This window comes from Polyodon spathula, chromosome 9 (assembly GCF_017654505.1).
Source record: "Polyodon spathula isolate WHYD16114869_AA chromosome 9, ASM1765450v1, whole genome shotgun sequence".
Lineage (NCBI taxonomy): Eukaryota > Metazoa > Chordata > Actinopteri > Acipenseriformes > Polyodontidae > Polyodon > Polyodon spathula.
The window spans coordinates 42615065-42638913 of NC_054542.1; the positions used below are offsets into that span (position 1 = coordinate 42615065).

The 23849-nt window shown below is 38.0% G+C and overlaps 1 protein-coding gene across 1 annotated transcript in view; it reads right to left on the reverse strand.

The window, feature by feature from the left end:
• LOC121320909 (glypican-6-like) overlaps positions 1 to 23849 on the reverse strand; it is a 222628-nt gene that overhangs the window by 64904 nt on the left and 133875 nt on the right. Inside the window, exon 4 of the mRNA XM_041259687.1 lies at positions 23439 to 23604. Coding sequence (XP_041115621.1) covers positions 23439 to 23604 — 166 coding nt within the window. The remainder of the gene's footprint in view (positions 1 to 23438; positions 23605 to 23849) is intronic.

The following is a 23849-nucleotide window of genomic DNA, read 5'->3' on the forward strand; positions in this document are numbered from 1 at the left end:
TTCCAATCTTAACAGTTTCCTGAAATAAACTCAACCTGTTGTAGTCCTATCCTAAGTAAGAAAGGCACATTTCCAGCAATCCCATGGTCAACATGCAACCTAAGCTTCAGAAAATGAAATTTAAGGAACAGTGGTTACAGTGAAACCAGGTACTTTTCCTGATCTACAAACTGGATATACCGATTCTGTACCGAGTCAGTACTCAGCTTGGAATCCCTACAGGTAATTGGGGCAGAGATGTCCACTGTTGTATAAATAAGAAATATGCATTACATTATACTGGGCCAGGAGGTATGTCTAAAACAAACTGAAAATAGAAAGACTGACCACAAGTTGATCATACTATAAAATGAACTGCTTTATAAAACTACTCTAAACTACAAAATAAATAAGTTGCCTGAAATGTATAACATCTTTTTTTTAATCACAGGTTATCTCTTACCAATAAGATTTATCTGCATTGTTATTTTTTAAAATCTTGATTGGCAGTAACGGTTATGTTGCGGCTAGCTCCGGTTACACACTGAAACAAACGGTGCAATTAGAAAGTAATGGGAAATAAAATCAATACATATCTTTTACACTGCGGTGACAAAGAAGTCAACAAAGGACAACACTAACCTATATCATAATTAGCTAAAATAATGATGGGAAGTGGGAGCAGAAATCCAATAATTGCTCTCAGCCATTTTTTATTTTTATTTTAGTAGTAGCAATTTAAGTTAAGTTGCTCAATCTAAAATGATAAAATAAACAACAAATCTAAGTAAGTTAAATCAATCCAACATACACTCTTGTAATGTAATGTTTCAGTCACAGAAACAAAAACGGAAATAATTTTAAACATGCCTCCAGGTCATATGTAACATGTTGAAAAGGCTGCCACCGTGTAACATGTAAACACCTATGTTTAGTTTACTAGTAATAAACGTTTAGAAAATCAATAACTATGAACATGAAGCAGCAGACAGGTCTGTTTCCTTTTATCTTTGATGTATTTTATATTACACTGTGATCACATACTGACTGAATTGACATTCTGGTTCTATTCAGCAACCTAGTCTGGTTTTCGCTCAAAGTGGCTGTAGACGTATTTTTCTTTACAAAGAGTAATTTTGGTATACAAGCGTTTGTATTCAAGAGGCTGGTGTGTGGGATCTAAATTGCTTTTACTGTTTATTCTAATGCAGTGTCAATATTTCAAAACATATATCTATCCTCTATATTTGGAACAGGAGACAGTATAGGAAAAAAAAAAAAACATTGGGCGAAGTCCAGTTCAGATTTGTTATTTGAAATGATAATATAACCAACCTCTGTATGGTGGCTAATAATGAAGAGAAAAGAAAAATAAGCAGTTTTAATAATTTGTTTGCCAAAATAATATTCGAGTTTATTTGTATTGTTAAGTTTGCTGGTGTAAATTAGCTGTACATTTGCAGATAATTTGATGAAAGTGAAATGGCAGTTTGTGCTTAAGAACGTGCTTTACATTAATTATCCATGAGATGTTCCAAATGCTGTGTACTCACCCACAGAAGCACATGTGTGTAAATTATTTCTCCTTATATATCTATTTTTCTTCTTCCCTGTGTACTGTTTACTGCTTAGTAATGTAGTAAATGTAGAGTACTGCTTAATATCCAGTTGAATGATAATTATTGTTTTTTTTAACATTCATTTAATAATACATCAGTATTATAATTAGTTTTGTTTCAAGGCGCTCTCTGTCATTTAAATGTTGCCAATCTGTTTTCAAGTTTACATGTGGCAGCCTCACATGGTGGGTATATGCTGATTTATACAATAATGGAACTGACTGCCCCAGTAAGGATTCCAACCTCCCACTGGTCTTTAAACATGTGTCTTGTAGAGCCCACTGCAGTCAACCAAGTATTTTTATTAAAACAACAGGAGAAGCATCCTCTTACATCTTTATTAAGAAAACATACCAGTGGTTTGGGTTAAACAACTGCCCTTGTACAAAACATGTCACAATAAAATGCTAGAGAGACATCCTAGATTGAATACCAAAAGAAGTACTCTTATTTATATTATTATTATAATTTTGTTTGCAGATGTCAAACAACCACTTGCTGTCAGGAAAATTCTGGAGCAGCTTACCGAAAGAAAAATGATAATGACATGTCATTGATAATCAATATCACTGCACATTTATCAAGAAAACACGTGACTCTTTTTCTGTGATCACTGTTCATGGAAAATATGAGCCGTACCAAACCATTCAGTCATCTTTTCATATAATAAATAGTTGTCTGAAATGATCTTAATGCAAGCAATCACCTCAATGAAAGCAGTACTGCTCCTACATCATTAGCAACTTATATTTGTTCACAAATACTGTATTTATGAAATCAGTGAAGCAAATAATATAGCTAATTAAAATCTGTGAGATTTGTGAAGATAACACCTAAATCTCTTGACACCTTTGTTAACAGTTTGGAATCATTTTTTACTTTTAAAAAATAATAATTAAATTAAATTAAAATACTGATGAATTCACTGTACTGTATTTCTTAAATACAGTTTAAACTTTAGTTGCTTGTAACATTGAAATACACACAGGTCTTCTGTAAAAGACCAATTTAATTACTGATATGGATAGCAATAGAAATACCGTCCCACCCTCATTAGATATTTATAGATAATGTACTTGCTAGTGAAGAAAAAGGAAGCCACATCTCTCATGGTGGTTTCTGATACTGGCATGAATAATGCTGACAGCCCTACTTTTAATAAATTCTGGGTTATCATCAAAATATAACAAAGATAACAATGTTGATACCTGTTGCTATCATATATCTAACATGGTAACTTTCATACAAACTATAAATACAGCTCTTGTTTTTCAGGATATGAAGTTTTAAATGATTATTTATCAGGTAATGACATTATTACTTATTGTTGCTATTTGAATCACTAGTGTTCTGTGACCATAAAACCTGTCTTCCCTTGTACAAAGTGCAAGCACCTTTTTTGAGTGAAAGGTGTATGAGGCAGAGACGGATGCTCTTTGATAGAAACAGCTTAATTTATTTTAAGTCTTCCACTGCTGATGGGAATGAGAATGTAGAGATGGGAGCTCAGCTAACAAGATTTAAGTTGTTTGCAGGTATCAAGCTTTTAAAGACTGTCACCCACACCTGTGGTGGTTTTGACAGACTCACTGAGAGCAGAAGCTGACCCAAGACTGTGACTGCTACAGGAAGCAGGATGATCTTTGGGATGCCGATTGAACATTTGTGAAACTGCAATAAAGACTGAAATGTATTGTATAGAATATAAAGTCAGCAGAAATATTAAACAAATTGTTAAAACACACTATTTGGAATTTTTTTTTGTACTCTGTATTAGTCTATGAGAATACTATAGGATTCCATATTTGATCTAAGAAAACTGAACACGTGTTAATGTTAGGAAAAAAGCTTGTCTGTTTGCCTTTGTTATTAGAGTGTATAAAGTCTTGGAAGCTGGTCAGACTCAAAAATAGGGCCTCCCCTATCTTTAATAAAAACTGTCATCCGCATAAGCCAGTAACCTTGGCAGAACCAGACATCTAGGGGAACTAAACACAGAAAATAGGTATTGCAAATGAACAAAAAGAAAAAGTAACCCTTTCTAGACAGAACAAATGTTTAAAACTAAGATAAGACAATAAAGTATAAACTGTATTTAATAACGTTAGTACACAGTGGACCTACTGAAGGAAAATAACTGTGTGACCTCTTCCCTTTACTGGCTCATAGCAAGGCTGTGCTGGGCATGAAAAAATAGGTTTTGGCAGCTGAAGCGAGACTTGCTGGTAATCAGCAGTTTTGAATCCAAGGCCTTTCTATAACGAGTGATCGTTTAAAAAAAATTAACTAATGAAATACCTTTTGGTAACAGAATAAGGGAGTAAGTATATGGGGTAATGTTCATTCTCTTCATTATATTATAGAAATTAATGAAAACTTGGCAGCCAAAGCAAGCATTTTATTTAAATTAGAAAAGTTACCCACATATGAATTCTTATCAGAAAGGTAGTGACTTTAATTGGGATGTTTCTGAGCCAAAAATATGGAGGCTTTTGTATGACAGAAGAAAAAGCAACTGCTGGACAGAATTACATTTAAAACTAAAATGGCCCGTTTTGCATTTATTTAAGTTTTACTGCAATAATAAACAGAGGTATTTATTTACAGGGAAACTGTAGCGTTTAAAAGTGAAAGAATTAAAGGTCTCAGATACACAGTATCATTCTAGAAGGGCATTAGATCTTCAAAAGATAAGGCTTGGTCTTTGGCACCTCAAAGCAGGATTCGGTATTGGCTCTTAAAAGCAGGATTTGCCAACCATGAATGATAACCAACAGAAGGTGCTTTAAGGAAGACAGGAGTATGTATCTCATTATATTAAGAAAATAATGAGAGCTTAGTTATAAAAATTAGGATGCAAGCTTTTTTTATTATCTGAAAAGATACCAGTCTGAGGTGTCTATTGAATCCAGCCTTCATGAGGTAAATTTGGAAAAGTGCTTACAGTAGAGTTTCATATTGATTAAAAAAACTAGCCTTGCAGGTAAACAGGGTGTCTGAAACCTGCTTGGATGGGAAAATTTTTAGACACAGAGAGAGGTCAGGCTTAGTCCAAGAATGGTACATTTAATATGAGACTATCATATTTAACATGCTCATTATAGCCTGAATTTAAATGAAAATAACTGGACTGGCCTCTGTATGCTTAGTGGTTTTATTCAAAGGCTTACCATAAACCCAGTCTTATGACAAACTACAGTCTTTTGCCAATATTTTGTTAACACACATTTACATATGAAGTTAAACTGTCCCACTGACAACACACTGAAAAGGTAACATAATATGCTGCTAAGAGGGACATATATTTTTGACCCAGGTTAATATATAATATATATATATATATATATATATATATATATATATATATATATATATATATATATATATATATATATACTTGTATTATACTTGGTAGTAAGGACCCTGTGATCTCCAGTTCACCTATTTTTTAGTGGAAGGAGGGGTAGAACATGAGTTCACATTCAATTAATTTTGAAAAGGGAGTCACCGGTATTTTTTAGATATATTATTCACACAAAGATAAGATTTAATAGATTTAATTGGGTCTTCTGACGTATTAAAGGAGATAAAACTCTACAAAAGCAGAGGTACAATCCTAGTCAAGTGTCAATCAACTTGATCTTTTAAGTTCCGTGGTCCATGCTCTGAAGATCTCTGAAAAAGCTAGTTGCTGTCTGGTCATATTCAGAAGTCTGCCTTTAAAAAGACAGCTCTTGTTTTTATGTTGTATTTTCCATATAATGGAAGGTAAGAACAATTTTGAATTTATATCACATGTATATTGATGCATTGCTATAAGGTACAGGATTTAAATTTTAGCTTTGGAGAGTGATATATTGGATGTTTTAAGATTTCGCAGTGGCCACTTTATCAGTTTGCATGCCTTGCTTAAGGGCTGGAAATGCCCAGACTGCCTATTAGCAGGGATCCAAAGTGGCTTGCAACCACCCATCCATTATTAAGCATTTAATAAACAGAAGGAGCACTATTACTGCTCTGATTTGTTAAAACTTCAAAGTAAATGAGTCTGTGTGAATTTCTTGATTATTAAGTTGCCTGGATACGTTGCAAGCCCAAAACATCTCTGTCCTAAACATCTCCCCTGAGTTTAAGAGTGTGCTCAGAGCAATAAAAGATGTTCGAAATCTGACAGTTCATAAATACTGTAGATTAATATGCCAGTATTCTGAAGAATTATTTTCTCTAATTGAATTATCTGCAACTGAAGAAAACATTCAGAACACTTTAAGTTAAACAGCTGTATGTATGAAGCAGCACTTGCTACCCCCCTGGTAAAGCCCCAGGATCTGATGGATTTAAAACTGAGATTTATGAAGAAAAGATAAATAAATTCACTTCACTTTTAGTTCCAGGTGTATACTTTAATAACCCCTCTTCTTCTTGTCAAGTTTACATCTAATTGTAATCAAATTTGGCACCAATGTGCCTACTATGAATAAGGTGATACTCCCTTTCTCATGTGAAGTGCTACCTCCACACTATGCAGTGACACCCACTTGTTTAGGTTTTGTGTTAATCTAACACAGTTACTACACTTTTGGACTGCTTTTGTTATTGAATGACAAAACCATAGTCTGAATCTTTTATTATAAATAGAGACTAATGATCTACTGTAATTATTTGCTACCTAAAATAATCTACATATCCCCTCCCTCCTTGGCATATCACTACGAAGAAGGAAGCAACATGACAGGGGCGGGTAAAAGCAAGTTTGTAACCTATATCCACAGCATGTACAATTGAACTTCTTTTTTTACCTGAATAGAATGTCAATTATCCAGATTAACACAGTGCTTTGTATATAAGGTACACAGAGTCTTAATAACTCAGCAAAGCAAATGTCAGTAAAGTGGAAGAGTAGGTTAGTACAATCTAAATTTACAGTATGTGGCATAAATGGCTGTAAAAAATTCCCAAGAAAGGTATCCTTGAATTTGGGCGTGCGGTCCTGAAGATGCTATTTTCATATTAAAAATATACAGGGTAAAAGTGTGACATATCTTAAATGCATAGAGTATAGTTATATTCCCATCCATCACCAGTGATATCTCCCTGCCCCACTCCCATTCTTAATCTATTATAAACACTTTCAATCCAAGAATGTATTTTGAGCCACACACAGTGCAGTGTCACAGATGTTCATAAAAAATACCAATTATCTGAGCATCATGTACAAAATTACATGAACATTAAATGTTATAAATTACCATTGTCCCTTTCTGTCCAGTATAGAGCTGCTGAAAAAATAACCAGAAAATAGTATGTACATGGCTGTGACAACATACTTTTATCTGTTTACAAAATAAGAATGCACATCATAAAAAAAATAGCTAACTGTGTTACTGGCTGAAATAACAAAACATTTTGATGCGCCATGATTTGTGTCTTGTGAATTTACTTGCTGTGTAAGTCGTAATTTACATGAAGCAGCTGCAGTGCAACTCTCAGAGGAGAATTCTAACCTTTCCCCATCGCGTTGATTCCTAGAAACTCTTAAGTCATTCTACTGCCTTACGGGTGCACTGCTGAACCCCTCAAAGCTGATGCTTTTGCAAAGCCAAAAAACATTTCTTGGCACGCTAACAACGCAGATAAGATGTCCTACACAGCAGGATAATCCTCAGCATCCAAAGGGCACCATATCGTCCTTGCTGGTCAGTTCCAGTAATAAGTAATACACCTGAGGAGGACTGAATTTCCTTCTCTTGATCGTAATCTATACAATAACTGCATCTAATTTATAAAATGCAATTTTAATTGTCTTCTAATGGTAGCCATATGTTGCTGGAATGACTTCCCAAGCACAAGGGCATTATTCTTCCCACTGGAAAATACTAATTTTTTTGTGCATTCTATATTAAAAAAGGTCAATCAGCACTTGCCTGGTTTTAAAGCTAATTTTGCTCGGGTTGACCCAGTTTACACTATTACTTATTAGTTCTGTAAAGTCATTGTGGCAGAGCAAAGCTCTGCCCTTTTTAAATTGGCAGGGATGGGGTTAATTTCCCCTACCTGCCTGGGTTTATTATGTTCAGGTGGCTGGGGTTGATTAGCTTAATTAACGATCAATCAGCGCCCAGCCACCTGACATAAAAGGAGGCCTCTGCTTCTCATTTGGGAGGAGGGAGCTGAGGAAGCAGGTTGGTGGGGTTTTTGGTAGTTTGTGGTTTTGAAATTTTGAATCCAGTGAAGGCATTGCCCAGCCTGGAAACCTTATTTTTGTAAGTTTTGTTTTCTTTGTTTAGGTATTTGTGTTTAAACATCTTTGTTTTGCCCTTGTGCTCGTTTATTTTATGTTAATTTATAATAAAAATATATATTTTTTTGAACTGCAGTCTATCTCTGGGCCTCTGTCCACTCGCCAACCTGCCAAATTTGGTGTCAGAGTGGAATAGCACCACCTAGAGGCTCAGAGCAGTATTTATTTATTTATTTATTTATTTATTTATTTGGAATTTTTGGGATAATTATTATTGGTGCCACCCCACTACCTCCAGCACCACCACCTTCAGCACCGTCCCCGGAAATCTGGGACTGGTTGATGCACCCTGAGGCAGACCTCGTCCACGATCTCCCCATAGTTATCAACACGCTGTGGCGTCGAGATGGGGAGAGGTGGGAACAGTGGGAGGAACAACACCACCCAGCGTCCTTCCTAGAGGTTGCCCTCATGGTGGTTAATTACCTGGCGGTAGACATGCCCCGGTCACTCCAATAAAGGGGTGAGGAGCCGTCGTCGCTCCCAGAGCCAGAGAGGGGTGAGGAGCCACTGTCGCTCCCAGAGCCAGAGAGGGAGGAGCCGCCGTCGCTCCCAGAGCCAGAGAGGGGTGAGGAGCCGCCGTCGCTCCCAGAGCCAGAGAGGGGTGAGGAGCCGCCGTCGCTCCCAGAGCCAGAGAGGGAGGAGGAGCCGTCGTCGCTCCCAGAGCCAGAGAGGGAGGAGGAGCCGCCGTCGTCCCCAGAGCCAGAGAGGGAGGAGCTGCCGCTCTCAGAGCCCAGAGGGGAGGAGCTATGGCCCAAGGATGCCTGCCTTGCACCGCCCAGGGATGCCACGCTCGCTCAGGGATGACACATTTGCATCATCTGGGGTTGCCTGCTGCTTCGCATCGCCTGGGGTTGCCTGCTGCTCCGCATCGCTTGGGACTGCTGGTGTCTCCTTTTTGTTTTCTAGGGTTGCCGAGGGTCCGCTGCCATCACCGCCTCCGCCACTAGAGGGAACCGGGCCGCCGTCACCGCCTCCGCCACTAGAGGGAGCCGGGCCGCCGTCGCCGTACTACCTTGGAGATCCGGGGCCCCCTCAACCAAAGAAGGCTTGGGGGCTCCGACATCAACCCCGCCCACCACCACCCACCAAAACAGCCCACCCAAGGGACATAATTGGACTCTTGGGCGGAGGGGGGTGGGGGGAAGGGGGGAGTTGGCTGATTGCGGCCGGTGTACGTTGTACATGGGGGGAGGTGTGTGGCAGAGCAAAGCTCTGCCCTTTTTAAATTGGCAGGGATGGGGTTAATTTCCCCTACCTGCCTGGGTTTATTATGTTCAGGTGGCTGGGTTTGATTAGTTGATTAGGTTAATTAACGATCAATCAGTGCCCAGCCACCTGACATAAAAGGAGGCCTCTGCTTCTCACTTGGGAGGAGGGAGCTGAGGAAGCAGGTTGGTGGTTTTTTGGTGGCTTGTGGTTTTGAAATTTTGAATCCAGTGAAGGCATTGCCCAGCCTGGAAACCTTATTTTTGTAAGTTTTGTTTTCTTTGTTTAGGTATTTGTGTTTAAACATCTTTGTTTTGCCCTTGTGCACGTTTATTTTGCGTTCATTTATAATAAAAATATATATTTTTTTGAACTGCAGTCTGTCTCTGGGCCTCTGTCCACTCGCCAGCCTGCCACAGTCATATTTTTGGCATTTCAGCTGTTAAATTGGTATGATTTTGCTTAATAGCCCCTTTATTTCAATATATAAACTCCTATACTTCAACTGTCTTCTGTGCACACTGACCCAAAACCAAACGAGTACTTCACAAATGCACTGGACATGCTGCAGTCTCCTTTGAGTTTATCCTAAAAATGTATTTTCTTCCTAGTGTATTTAAGGGATGTCAGTATTTACATTATCCAACATTTAGAACAATAGACAACTTTTAAAAAAAAAAAAATCTACTGGTTTTGTACGTTCTCCATTATTATTAAGTTATATCAAAAGTCTATGAGACTATGCAAGACTATAGAATGTACTATGTACTATAGTTATTGGAAGTTGCAAATGGAATATTAAATATGAAATACTGGTATATTCTATTTAAATAAAGTGCAATATTTAATTGGAGGCTTTACTAAATTATAACATCTGCTAAAAGAGAATCACTGTTGATTCTAACTCTGGGGTGATGAATTTCACAGCTCTTGGAGCACATGGAAAGCTAGGTGACAGTTCACGAGGTGTCTTTAAGGACTGAGATTAGTAGACAGAGATGACAGACATGACTCTCACTACTCAGAGAACATGAGGAGCTTCCTCTGCGGTCTGGGAGCAAGATACCCACGACAGCAAGAGGTTCTGGTATGGATGGAAATGAAAAACATACAACACATGGAGAGTCCCTTTACTACTTATAGGAGCAAGTTCTAGTGGCTTGGGGAGACGCGGCTACCCATAGGGACGTAAAGGTCGCAGACCTGGAATAAGAAAGACTTAGACAGGGCCGGCACCAGGTGGTGACCCCGTGGTTGGAGTTGAGCCGGCGTCCAGTACTGGGCCACGTGCCCCAAAGGAGACAGTTTAGAGGCCAGAGCTAAGACATATAGCTGGCTAACAGAGAACGATTAGGATAGAGGGTCCACATAGGGGCAAAAAGCACAAAAGCTGCGAAAGTACAGTGTGTGGCCGGGGGTCCCCTATGCCTCCTGAGAGCACCTCTTCCGTGTAGGCGTATGGGTGGTGCTGCCGAACCTGAGGTAGGGGGATTGAGTTCACTGCACCCCCTAGAGGGACCCCTGTGCATTCCTTATGATATAAAAGAAGAGGATAAGATAGCCAAAGAGAAGCTTATAGCCAGGCTTTAAGACGGAGGTCGGGAGCGGAGGCAGAACAACGCTGCCCGAACTACGTGCGTCTGCTTTCATCTGGACTAACAGGAGGGCTGGATTGAGGTAGGAAATGGAGATTATAGTGAGAGAGGGCCCCCCCCCCCCCGAATTTTTGCCTCGAGGCTGACATTTAAAAAATACAGTTGTATTTCACTTTAAAATTAAACTTAGGATTTGTTCATGTTTTATTTTCTGCATTGTTAACTCTGATTTTGCATACATTGACACTGTATTTTTATAATATGAGTGTTAAAAAAGAAGACCTTAATAACTGTACATGTTTATGTTTTCCCTTTGAAAACACATATAACATCACATCTAGTTATACACAGTCCATCTTTATTTCTCAGTTTCATTTTCCTGTTTCGGTTAAGCTCCACTGCACTGCCAGGTGGTTTGAAGGAAATTCATTTTTCATAGTTGTGATTTTAGACACCACTCATCATATTGGAAAAAATATATATTTCCAGGTGTAACGACTATGAAAAGGGTGAACATATTTATTATTTATCATTAGGTCATCTGGCCCAGACGTTAAACATGTTTGGAAGCTCAGTGTTTCATTCATTAGTCAAGAAGTCAATTTCAAATCCAAGGACAGAAAGTGTTAAGTGTTGTTATGCAGCTCAATAGATCTGCTTCCCTGCTGAGGTGGCAAACACACTCCCCTGATGTAGCAAAACAAATTAATAATTGAGCTCTGCACTGATTAATTTTCATTAAATAAGGCATCATCTTGTGACTGAAAAGATGGAGAACAAGAGACACTTTTCAAATGTCTTTGTGAATATTTAATAGTTTTTATTACCATTAATACAGTCACTTATAGATGATAGCATGCTAACTCTTCATTACTGAATGTTACTACTTGAATAGCAGCTTCTTTATTAAAATGGTAATAAAACAGCTATAGGGGGATTTTTCACTTATATAAGAATGTTGATAAAAACGCCTTTTAATTTATTTCCCACATTTAATATTTAATTAGATTTTTTGCATAGATATAGTAGTATTAATTTTAACTATTTATTTGAAACTGAATTGTACCCAAATATATTCTGAATATAATAAAATATATTTCCCAAGGAAATATAGCAGTTTCTAAGATTTTCCTGAAATATAACTTTAAAACATAAAAGGCTAGAACAATTGAAATGTACATCCACAACTTGAAACACTCAATGATAAAATATACAGAGGTGCTCAAAACATACATACCATTTTTTCTAAGTCCTTCTGGGTAATTCCTTCTGTCCACGAAAACATGGTCCAGTAAATTAAATAAATGATGTTCTGGTAATGCTTGTTTCTTAAAATTAATATATGAGATCAGATCTGAAATAATGCTACACGACTTATAAGCATTTACATGTGAAGACTATAAAATGAATACAAAAATGAAAATGCAGCAATGAAGTCAAGTGATATGTAAAATCGTGGAACACAATACATTTTTGTTTGCAGGATAGTTCATTTATGGCATCTTCATTACTGAATTCCAGTATAAGCATCTTTAATAAAACTGTAATAGAATAAAAGCTTCAGGGACACTCTTCATATTTTCATCCATTATTAAATAATTGTATATAATAATAGCAAAACAATGAAGTCATAAAAGCCATCACCTTAGAGAAAGTTGGGTATACAAGTCACCAAACAGTTTGCATGTGCTCATTAAACGTCTTAGCCATAGGACTATTATGTTATGAGGCTTGCTGAGCTTTTTCAAGATTATTGTTTTTGTAATTGTTCTGCATATTTTGTGGAAGTTTTCTTTATTATCACGAAACCCTTTAGGCTACATTATTTCAAGTACTCTGTTATAATAGCCTAGTTCCATTATGAATTTACTGTATCAGTAGTTAGTTTAAATAAAATTTGAATTTAAAAAATGAATAATAAACTGTATCCAAGAATCACTTATAAAACTGTAAAAGACTGAAAACAGTAATAATGTTTAGTGTGGAAGCCCGTTTAGAGTTTGTGCTTTTTATTGCATCAACATTTTATTTTTCAAACTCAAGAACCAATGTTAGGATCAGATTTGCATTACATGAGAGTAGATGTTGAACTTCCATAAGACAATATCTTTTCGAAGGTTAGAGGTGGAAATCTCAGGTGGAAATAAGCCATTGACCAACATCTGCCAGCATCTTCCAGTCTCTAGCAGCTTCCAGTTGTCCTGAGCGAGGCTTGATTTTAACACCTTTTCTTTGTGGTTGCTCTCCTGGATGGATGAATATTGTCTTTTGTGTGTAATGCTTTCATGGAACTGGTGGCAACTTATTGGTCAGGTTATGCTTGTCTTCCAATGCTAAGGCCAAACATCGCAGCACCCGGTCATGGCACCAATTAAACCGTCCTTGGCTAAGACCTACCTTACATCCTGTTAAAATGTGCCTTAATAAAGTAAACACATTTCCCACTCACAAAATGAAAAGACAATATTACAGTCAATCTTATAGAGTCATAATTATATACAGACATGCCATGGTTTACTAAAGATATATGATTTTCAGGCAGTTTCAGTTTTTTTTTTTGTTAAACTGAAAAACAAATGTCTCACAAACAGATTTTTTGAGGAAAGCAGATTAGACCCCTGTGAAAAAAGGTTATTTTGTCATGAGGCCAATTCCTTTTTCTAGATCTAGACCCACCTTACATCCTGTCAAAATGTGCCTTAATGTTGCAGGTAATGAACACAAAGGACATGAGGGATCCTCACCCACCCAGAGGTTTAGGTTCTGTGGTGATGGGAGAACATCATATGCTGATCTGATGAGGAAGCTGATCCTGCTCTGTTCCATTATCCATATGTCTTGCCAGCCGATCTTGCGTTGTTTCACACTCTCCCATCTCATCCATTCTCCCTGCTTGGCCTGGGAAACGGCCTTTACACACCTGATCCTCACCTCCTGCTTTTGCACCTCATTGACTATCAGCTTCCTCTGTTGAGCCGGGGGTTGCCTTGTGCCATGTAGGAGGAGCTGAACTGAGACCAAAACCTCCTTTTCCATGCTGAACTTGCCCCATAATATCTCCGATTCGAAGGGCAGCCTTAGCATCTTCCACAGCTTTCTTTGCCGTCCATTTTCTTCCAGTTTTCAACACAGGTGCTGCCTACTAATGTCATTTCCAGTCGGACTTTGGCACACTTAAACTCCTCAGTTAGAGCAGAGATTGGTAGCTGCAGTATTCCTTTACCATAAAGTCCCACCCTGCTGAGGCAGCGTGGAACTCCCAACCATTTCCTGACGTATGAACTGATTAAAGCTTCCATCTTCTCAACTGTTGTCAAGGAAACCTTGTACACATTCAGTGGCCACAGCAGTCTTGGCAGTAGCCCACCAGATACCCTAGCTTGAAAGTGGTAGGAAAGAATATCCATGTGCCAAAGGTAAGGTAACTAAACCTTGAATTTCTTATTAAAGTAAAATATACCAATGTAATCTTACATCAAGGGCCAACTGCAAAGAATGTTACAGGTTCCTGGTTTTGCCATCAAATAACTAACTGTGAGTTCAGAGTATCATCTTAAAGCAATACTGTAACACCCACTGCTACAGCAAGCTATCACAGAACACATCCCTCCATGGTCCTTTCAAGTCCTTTCAAGTGATTTCAGGGTGAAGTGAATGTCAAGGCTTATCACAGCAAGTGCTTGAGACATTCTTGTTGCATTTGATGGACTTTAAAAGAGCGGCATCGCAGACCATCATTGCTATTATAAAAGCAAATGCAGGAGACTTTGTTTTTTCTAGGGGATTCTTTCATATAACATTACTAAACTTGATCCTGAAGAATCTCAGTATATTCTTCTTCATTTAGGTCAGGAAAGGTTCACTCTCAAAACGAAAGCTGGTAGATCAATAGAAAGATCAAAAGAGCATATTCTTAAGCATTAATATCTGGTGCACCAGGCACTATCAGCAAGATAATTGATAGTGGTGACAGTTAAACGTCCTGAATGATAGTGAGATTTTCATGACTCAAAGCCCTTATACTGTAGCTTAACATACATTTACCACATGCAAGAACCCTCAGAACTGTCATCCTCCAATCAGGAAGTTCCATTGCAGGGCACTACCACATTCCTAGCTTGAAAAAAAAGCTAAACAAAAGGAAATGAAAACATCAAAAAGGTAAACAGCCGTATGAATGAGAGATTTTAAATGTTTCAAATAATAAAGGAGCTGTTTATCAGTTTCTTATCGCAATAAGCCCCTAATTATTGGGTATTGCCTTTGTAATTGAACTTGCCTGCTGGTAGCATCCTTGTCTAACCACACTCAAACACGACTGGTTATGATGTTTTACTGGGTGCCCTCAAAGTGAGCCACTGTTGATCTAAATAGATACAACTGTTTTTCATTCAGTTTGAAGTGGGATGCAAAGATGAGGGGTTCTCTCATATCAAGCATGCTGCTGGCACGGTGCTTGAAAAAAGAATTACACAGCTCAAAGAGTTAAGCATACGTTTAAAAAAGAAAGATATTGGCTAGCTGTAACCCTAATCCAAAGACCAAACGTGGCCAGGGACAACTGAACTTTTTTTTTTTTTAATCAGCTACTTGTAATTCAGAACAGGTTTTATTTACCAGCTCTTCTCATTAATTCACCGAATAAGCCATTCTTCTCCCCAAAGCATAGTTAACACTGTATACATCATAACCCCCTGCCTGCCACCTTTGAAGTGGTGGTGAAGACAAATATGCTGAGGATTAGGCTGCAATAACAAGTCCCAGTAGCTGTACACTCACATGATGGACAGAGAGGATGGACTCTTAGAATTATTGGGAGCTGAAAACAATTGATTAAGCAAAAAAAAAATATGGTCCCTTGCAGTTGTGGGAGATTTTACCCTCATGCCATGTAATCATTTTCCAACAGGTCTAAATCATGGTTCAAAGATTACCCATGGAAGTAGCTTCTCCATTTTAAACGTTTGGGCCTTGCACTTCATTACTGCTTGCAGGCGGTTTGCAATCCATATTTTATATGAACATCTCAGCTGTTTTTTAATGGCTCACTTGTAGCCTAGGGCTAAAAAAAGCCTAGGGCTCAACAAATGGTGAGATCACCCACAACTGAACCACAGAACAAACACAAAGTGATATTTTAGTTAAAAATGACAGCTGATTCCCCTGGAAGTAGGGAAACTGCCTGAATAATGTACATGAGCTGATGTAGAAAATAAATATTGTTACTGGTACAGTGTATTATAAAGCTGCAAAGACTGACCAAGTGCCTGGCTACTAAAAACAATAACACGAAACAGGGTGGTACTGTATAATGTAGTGAAGTGGCAAGACTTTTTTCTTCTTTTTTTGTTATCCTTCTCACATTTATTATAAACTGTGATTAACAAATATTGCCATGTTTAGCTTTTTTTAATGTAAAAAGTGATTTTCTTTCAAAGTAGCTTTCACACTGTCCAGCCTGTCAATGGGGAGACATTCTTCTTCTCCATGTAACACATTCTTTTTGATGCATGATAATTGAAAAACTTTGCATGTAAATAGCAGGTTTGGTTCTTTGCACTTAGATACTGGGTTAATCCGAACCGCACTAGGGTAGTCTGACACACTGTGCAAGTTTTTCTTATGTTGTTAACATTTAATTCGAAAAATAAAGCTGGTTGAAGCATGCAAACGTCTTTGAGTGTTCTGTCCAACCAAAGCCTGATTCCCATGACATTTACTTGATCCAGCAATCGAGTGTACTGTAAATATTAAAGTCACTATTAGATGGCAGGAACATAAAAGATATAATCCTCTGGCCTTCCTACGAAATATTTAAAGGCTTGCTTTTTGTTACAAAAGAGATTTTTCAAACCACGGCTAAACTTTTGTTAACCAGTCACTTAAGGCTGCAAAGATTAACCTAATTTGAAAAATGATTCCAACCTTCCAAATGCTTTTACAGTGTACCTAAATAGAATTGCCCACCACCCCAACTAACATTTGTCATTTTAAAGGGTCACTTAAATAAACCTGTTTGTTTCCACAGGTTTTGGTAAAATACTGTATTTTAGCTAACACGGTATATGCGTTGTGAGAGAAGGGGACAGAGAAGAGACTAAGGGCCATATTTACACATCATTTACCATGGTGCTAAGTTAACATGTATTTATTTGATTTGGAAGAAAGCAAAACACTGATGTTAAAAAGCTTCAGATATATAACACTTAGTTGTTGCTTGCTAGTTTTGTAACATAATCCTTTTAATAAAAATGGTGCAAATGTATAACCTGCTAGAGGTTCTAATGAGGTAGGGCAATGCCTCTGGTGCAACTGTGTATTGAGCAGCCTGAATGAGGTGGCCTATAACGGAATGGTTGCTTCATGATGTGTTATTGAAACTACAAGTTGCAATCCATTTCATATGGAACTGTGTGGACAGGTGTGTTATCTGGTAGTTTATTTCTTTGGAATAACACAGACAACACATTCTGTAAGGTACCCTGCCTGCCAGTTTGAATGACATTTTGCAACACATTTTTTTCTTGAAGGCTATGTCACAGTACTTATATATAGACCTTTTGCGAGTTCCTGGTAGCTGGATGAAAAACAAATACTTCAGTCTGGCAGACAAAGCTGTTGCAAGTTAACCACTTAAATGCCTTTTTTATGCGCATAATGGTCCATTAGGTCTACATTTTTTTTTTTAACTAAATAAATTAAGATAATTGAGTTTGATCTTCTCACATACACCTCTTACCAATGTAAAATAGAACCCCAGGTTCTGACCCTGTCAATTTGTGCTAAAAATGATTACACATGGTTTGGACTTGAAAACACACTATGGAGTCTATTTTAATGAACTATATAGCTGTGGACACCGCTGTCCTAAATATTGTCAACCTCAGTTTATTGTGATTCTTTGACCCTTCACTGTACGGTTTTAAGTGGTGTTAATAAGGAAGTAAATAAATCTGCCATGAAAACAGAAAGTTCAAGACCGGCACAGAAGAGGCTTTATCTGTTGTTTTTTTATTTGCTTTTTTAATCTACAGTTTTCTGTTGCTTCTTTCATTGTAATGATAGTAAAGCAAAGTTATGGTTATGGGAGAATGATAACCCATTTGTTCATTATGGAAGGCAGCCTGCAGTCTCCAGTGGTTTCATTCGTTTGTGGAGCACTAAAACAACAGAAATTACTGTTGGATGTGAAACATTAATCAAAACGAAGTAAGCAAGTGCAGTTCACATCTAAATTAAAACGGCAGTCATCTACACCTAAGAAATACAGAGGCGTGGTTTTACTGCACACTGGACCACTTTAGAATTCCAGTTCACAAAGGCTGTTAAAGCACAAAAGGATATTTTTAATAGTGTGTGGCTGATGATGTATAGTTCACAGATAAAACCAGCTCATGCATTCTCTTTTTATTTTTCATGTGCTTGACTGTGCAACCAAGGTCTGCCGTTGGTTTTAATTGAGTGAGTTAAGTTGTGTTGTGTTGTGGCAGTGAGGGAATTGGAAGTGTAATATGAGCAAAGTGCAATCTCTCAATGGATTAAATTGTGTGCATTGAGCAGGGCATAAAAGAAAGTGCTTGGTCTTTTCATCTTTTATCCAACACTGCCAGAAGCATAAGAAATGGAATAAAATGGAACACCTTTTCATTTTAAAAGAAAAATGTTATATTGAGCTGAAGAAATATCTTTTTAATGTTTGCTATCGCAGATACTAAACTAAATTGCGGCAATAGGAAAAGGGACTTCACAGGAGCATTTAAAGCTACAACCCCCTAATATAAGCTGGAGTCTGTGTGGTGGTTACCTAGCTATTTTTATTTTGCTTTAAATTCTGATCTGTGGGGGAAAAAAAAAAAAGATATATATATATCTCAATCAGAAAGACATGTAAAACCTAACTGAATGAATGAATGTCAAAGATGACTATGTCAGCTGAGAATTGATGCCATTTGCACTGAGTGAGCTAAATATATACCACAGTCCTTTATGACTGAGAGGCAGCAGAGGCACCCTGAATAATCTGGTCACCTTGTGTGCAGGTTTTGTAATTAGTAGCTACATCTGGGTGTGGACAGATGAATGAGTGATGGTAAATCTGGAGTGTTAAGCACTGTTGTGGTCCAGGGAGGATTGTGATCTACAGTACATGCTGTTTCACCTTAACTGAACTGCATTCTCACTTATATCCATGAGAGAAACACCACGGGATTTTGCAATCCACACTTTTACCAGAAACCGTTTGAGTATCCCTAGTAAAGCTACTATTAAAATGGGCGGATCTATAGTATAACAGACTGTCACAAACAATTTGTTTATTTTGCTTCACTGACACACCACATGTATTAAGATAAGTTTATCTGTCAAAGACTCAAAGCTGATCTAGGACATATGATACATGTGAAAACAATGGTTTTTATTTGACTTGTATTTTTTTTGGTGTCCTACTGAAACAATGTCACCCTTTAGAGGATCTAGTACAGTTCTGTTTGACCTCTGGGTTGCTCTTTGATTGCATTGATTATTCAAGGGTTTTTAACATATCAGATGGAATGTCATTTTTACATCTCGGTAATGAGTCTCTTTGGTGACCTGACTTTTCCTTTTCATTTTAGTCCTAAAGATTTTCAATTACACTACTGTATAACCAGACTACAAAAAGATATTGATTTTGTTTTTGAATAACCAGTCACTTTCTTGTAAGCAGCTTTGAGGTCCTCAACCTTTTGAAATGCATTTCTGTACCTTCTCAATATTTATTGAGTTGCTGGTGTCAGGTTTATTCTTCTAAATATAAGGGAGTATGGAGATGCTTGTCTTGTTGAACGTATCGGTTCACAGCTTTACAGTGCTTCTTATTCAGCCCTACATAAACAATTTATCTTGGACTTTTCTATTTAACCTTATATAAAAAAAATACACACACACACACACACACACCTTGTTATATCAGCCCTCGCTATACTGAGGATTCGGATATATCGCGGTCCTGGAGTTGGCTCCCCATTTTTACAGGAACCTGCATTACGTGAAGAACTCCACCACTGTACTGCTTCAGGTCGAGGGAAGCGTGGCGTATTGAGCTGCGTGTGACTTATGTCATGATGATACAATTTGGTGACTTCTTTCTCTGTAAATTCCTGTTGTCGCCAGTGAAGTTGCTAGATTTGACTCTAGTCGCTTTGACAATGTTTTTGTTGCTAGGGAAACCCAAAAGTCTCTGGATCTAGCGACAAAATTGCTATGTTGGCAACAGTACTTGTGGCAGTAATACACTAGCAAAAGTCACAAGGCAGTGACGTCGGGTCCCTAGCAACAAGCCTCCTATGTCTCGAATGGATTCTTTCAATGCAGCGGGTTTGTGCATAAAGGAGAGAAAGACATGAAATTAATTGAAGACAGAAGTTGATCACCATTCTCACCATACCCATACAAGCAGTCATGATGACCACTCTCACCATACCCATACAAGCAGCCATGATCACCCCTCTCACCATACCCATACAAGCAGCCATGATCACCCCTCTCACCATACCCATACAAGCAGTCATGATCACCACTCACCCCATAGCAATACAATCAGTCATGATCACCATTCTCACCATACCCATACAAGCAGTCATGATGACCACTCTCACCATACCCATACAAGCAGTCATGATCACCACTCACCCCATAGCAATACAATCAGTCATGATCACCATTCTCACCATACCCATACAAGCAGTCATGATCACCACTCACCCCATAGCAATACAATCAGTCATGATCACCATTCTCACCATACCCATACAAGCAGTCATGATCACCACTCACACCATAGCAATACAAGCAGTCATGATCACCATTCTCACCATACCCATACAAGCAGTCATGATGACCACTCTCACCATACCCATACAAGCAGTCATGATCACCACTCACCCCATAGCAATACAATCAGTCATGATCACCATTCTCACCATACCCATACAAGCAGTCATGATGACCACTCTCACCATACCCATACAAGCAGCCATGATCACCCCTCTCACCATACCCATACAAGCAGTCATGATCACCCCTCTCACCATACCCATACAAGCAGTCATGATCACCATTCTCACCATACCCATACAAGCAGTCATGATGACCACTCTCACCATACCCATACAAGCAGCCATGATCACCCCTCTCACCATACCCATACAAGCAGTCATGATCACCACTCACCCCATAGCAATACAATCAGTCATGATCACCACTCTCACCATACCCATACAAGCAGTCATAATCCCGACATCGAATAAATTGTTAAGGGAATAGCTAATGTCGGTTTGGTTGCATCTTTAAGCAGGCATTCCTGCGTCCATTTCTTAACATCTTCCAGCATTCAGAATATGTTCCAATGCTGTGTTTGAAGGTGCTTGCCGAGTTATGCCAACATTGAGTTTTACTACTTTCAGGTTTTTTTGTGTAATAGCTCAAGCTGTCTTTTTCTTCCTTTTAAAGTCAGGCACTTTACAATTAGCGAGTTAATTTAAATGAAGTTCTTCTATATGTTTATTCAGTAATAGGAACACTACCTGTACTGCAAATTCAATTATTTAGATATCAGTTACATAATTTTCACATTATCAGTGTGTTGTTGCTTAACCTGATTTTTTAAAAATCCATACAGCTGTGGAAAAGTGTCTAAGGAGATTATTAACTCTGACATTCAACAGAACATATATGGAGAAGGATTTCTATTCATTCGATTAGCCCATTTTTGAGCAAAATAATAAAAAAAAACTTTCCCAGCTATAAGTTAACTGAACTAGGTCTTTAATGCTTAAGAAATTGCACCACTTAAAGAAAACATGTATTTGAATTTATTATAAAGGAAAGTTAACCTTTAATTGTACTTGTCACATACACATCACACAATGTATTCAAAGAGAGAAACAGGTGATTTTCACAATGCCTTGTAGCAATGTTATCTCTATGAAACATCAATAAAAAAAAGAGCTATCCAAAGATGGAATAACTTTACATATTTTTAACTGCCTGATGTTTAACACCTGTATTTTAAGCCTCAGTCACATTTGTCAAATTATGTGCATTAGTGCATTGTTGTCATGGAACATTAGTTGAAGGAGAGATGAGTCACTTGAGAATAACTGTCAGTTCCCTAAGTTTCTGGATAGTACTAACTGATATGATTCATTAAAGTCATGGATTATTGCAGGGGCACCCAGTTCTTGTTTGTGTTATCTATAACCCCTCATTCACTAAGATTTAATTTTGCATACAGCTGTTCCGAACAGCGTTCTGCATACAGGTTGGATACTTTCACCTCCAAGGCAAGGAATTATATATATATCAGGTGGGCAAACAAAAAAGGGAAGGCAGAAACAAAACTTGGTGGTCCCCTTAAGCCCCCAACAGCAGTAGAATCACATTGTTGTGTTCTGACTGACAATACTTTTCATGTCTTAACGTTTTTTTAACTCATTTTCTTCACTAGCCAGCAGAGAGAAGGGAAAAGTAGCCCATCAAAGTTTTGTTCTAAAAAACTTAACTGTTACACGCTGCCAGCCTATGTTTAAAAATGCACTGTATACAACATTAAACACATTTAGATTTCAATACCATGTCACTGACATACTTTGCATAAAATATTTTGTAAACAAAGTCAGACAAAATTCAAGCACATCCTAGCAAATTAATTTGCTAAACTTAAATAAATGACCAACAAAATAATGATAAACCATTCTGTACATGCGAACCATATCTTTTTAATAAAAAGGAAGAAACAAACGGAAACAGTATAATTACAATTGAATGTTTTTTTTTTTTTTAATAAAAATGTAAATGAAATCAGTCTATAGGCATTCGCTATGTCCTTCTAAACCGTGATTCGTTTCTGTCACTCATCTGTATTACATTCGAGGTCATTAATGTCGGAGGGCACACGTTCGGTGATTGTCTAAAACATGCAAAAGGGAAGGGAAGGCATGCCATCCATAGCTATTTTTAGACAGCATTCCATGCAAGCCAGCTGAAGAAATGGAACAATATGATTGGCTAATAGACGTGCTAATCATAATTACAGAGGAAACAAGAGTGCATCTGCCTCCACTGAACGTACAGCAGTGACTGAGTGGAGAATTTGGATCAGGCGGCTACTTCCTCTACTTGTTTTTATATTACATATAAACAAATCAATAAATAAATACAAAAGATTCTTTATTTTAAAATTTTTGAGCAGGCAGTTTCTCCTCTGCCTCTTCTGAAGGTCTGCCACTGGTATATGCAATGTATACTTCTGCACAACATAATAGCAGTTTCGGTCTTTTTACTTCTACAATGCTCTCATACTGTATCTTATAGCAATCACATTCTTAAATGTAAAACTAAATGTTGAATTATCACCATACACATATTTAACACAAAATGAATGCATTTTTAAGTTTGAATTAGTTGTTAGTAACTTCTTATGCCACACAATCACTCCAGTACCAGTTTGAAAAGACAAGTTACAGTTTTTGCATCAGTCAGCAGAATGACAGGTACAGTACGGTAGGAGGGACTCTACAGTCATTAACATGTAGGTGCTCACTGGTGTGACTTTGCACTCACAGCACCACACTGGCCATGCCCTTGAACGCTCTGCTAGTTTTCCTGTGCTGCCCTGCGTAGAATACAAATCAGTGGTGTACTCAGTAACACTGAAAGAAGCAAATACAGCATTCACCAAGGGAGGTCTGTTCCTACCTATGAAGAGATTCCATTCCGGATCAAGATCGGCTTGGTTCGCCAGGCATCCCTTCATTACATTCAGGCAGTAGTTGTTGCAGGGCTTTAGGGCAGGAATTCCGCGACAATGAGGACAGTATAACATCTTCATTAGTGCCCGGATGCACCCAGGAGTTGGGTTGACCTGCAGAATTAAGAAAATGAAATGTAATTTCCTTTGCTGCTCATTGCAAAGAGTAGGGCAGTCTGTAAGCAGCGATGCAGAAGGGTCACACAGCTCCAGGAAATAGCCACCTGCAGTCTTTAAAACAAAACAGATCCAGTTAAGCCCACTGATCATTCTTTCACTTGTTTATTACAGGAAAAAAGCACTATAGCGGTATCTCTGGAGAAACAGAACCCCATTTCAATAGCCATTCTGTATAAGCA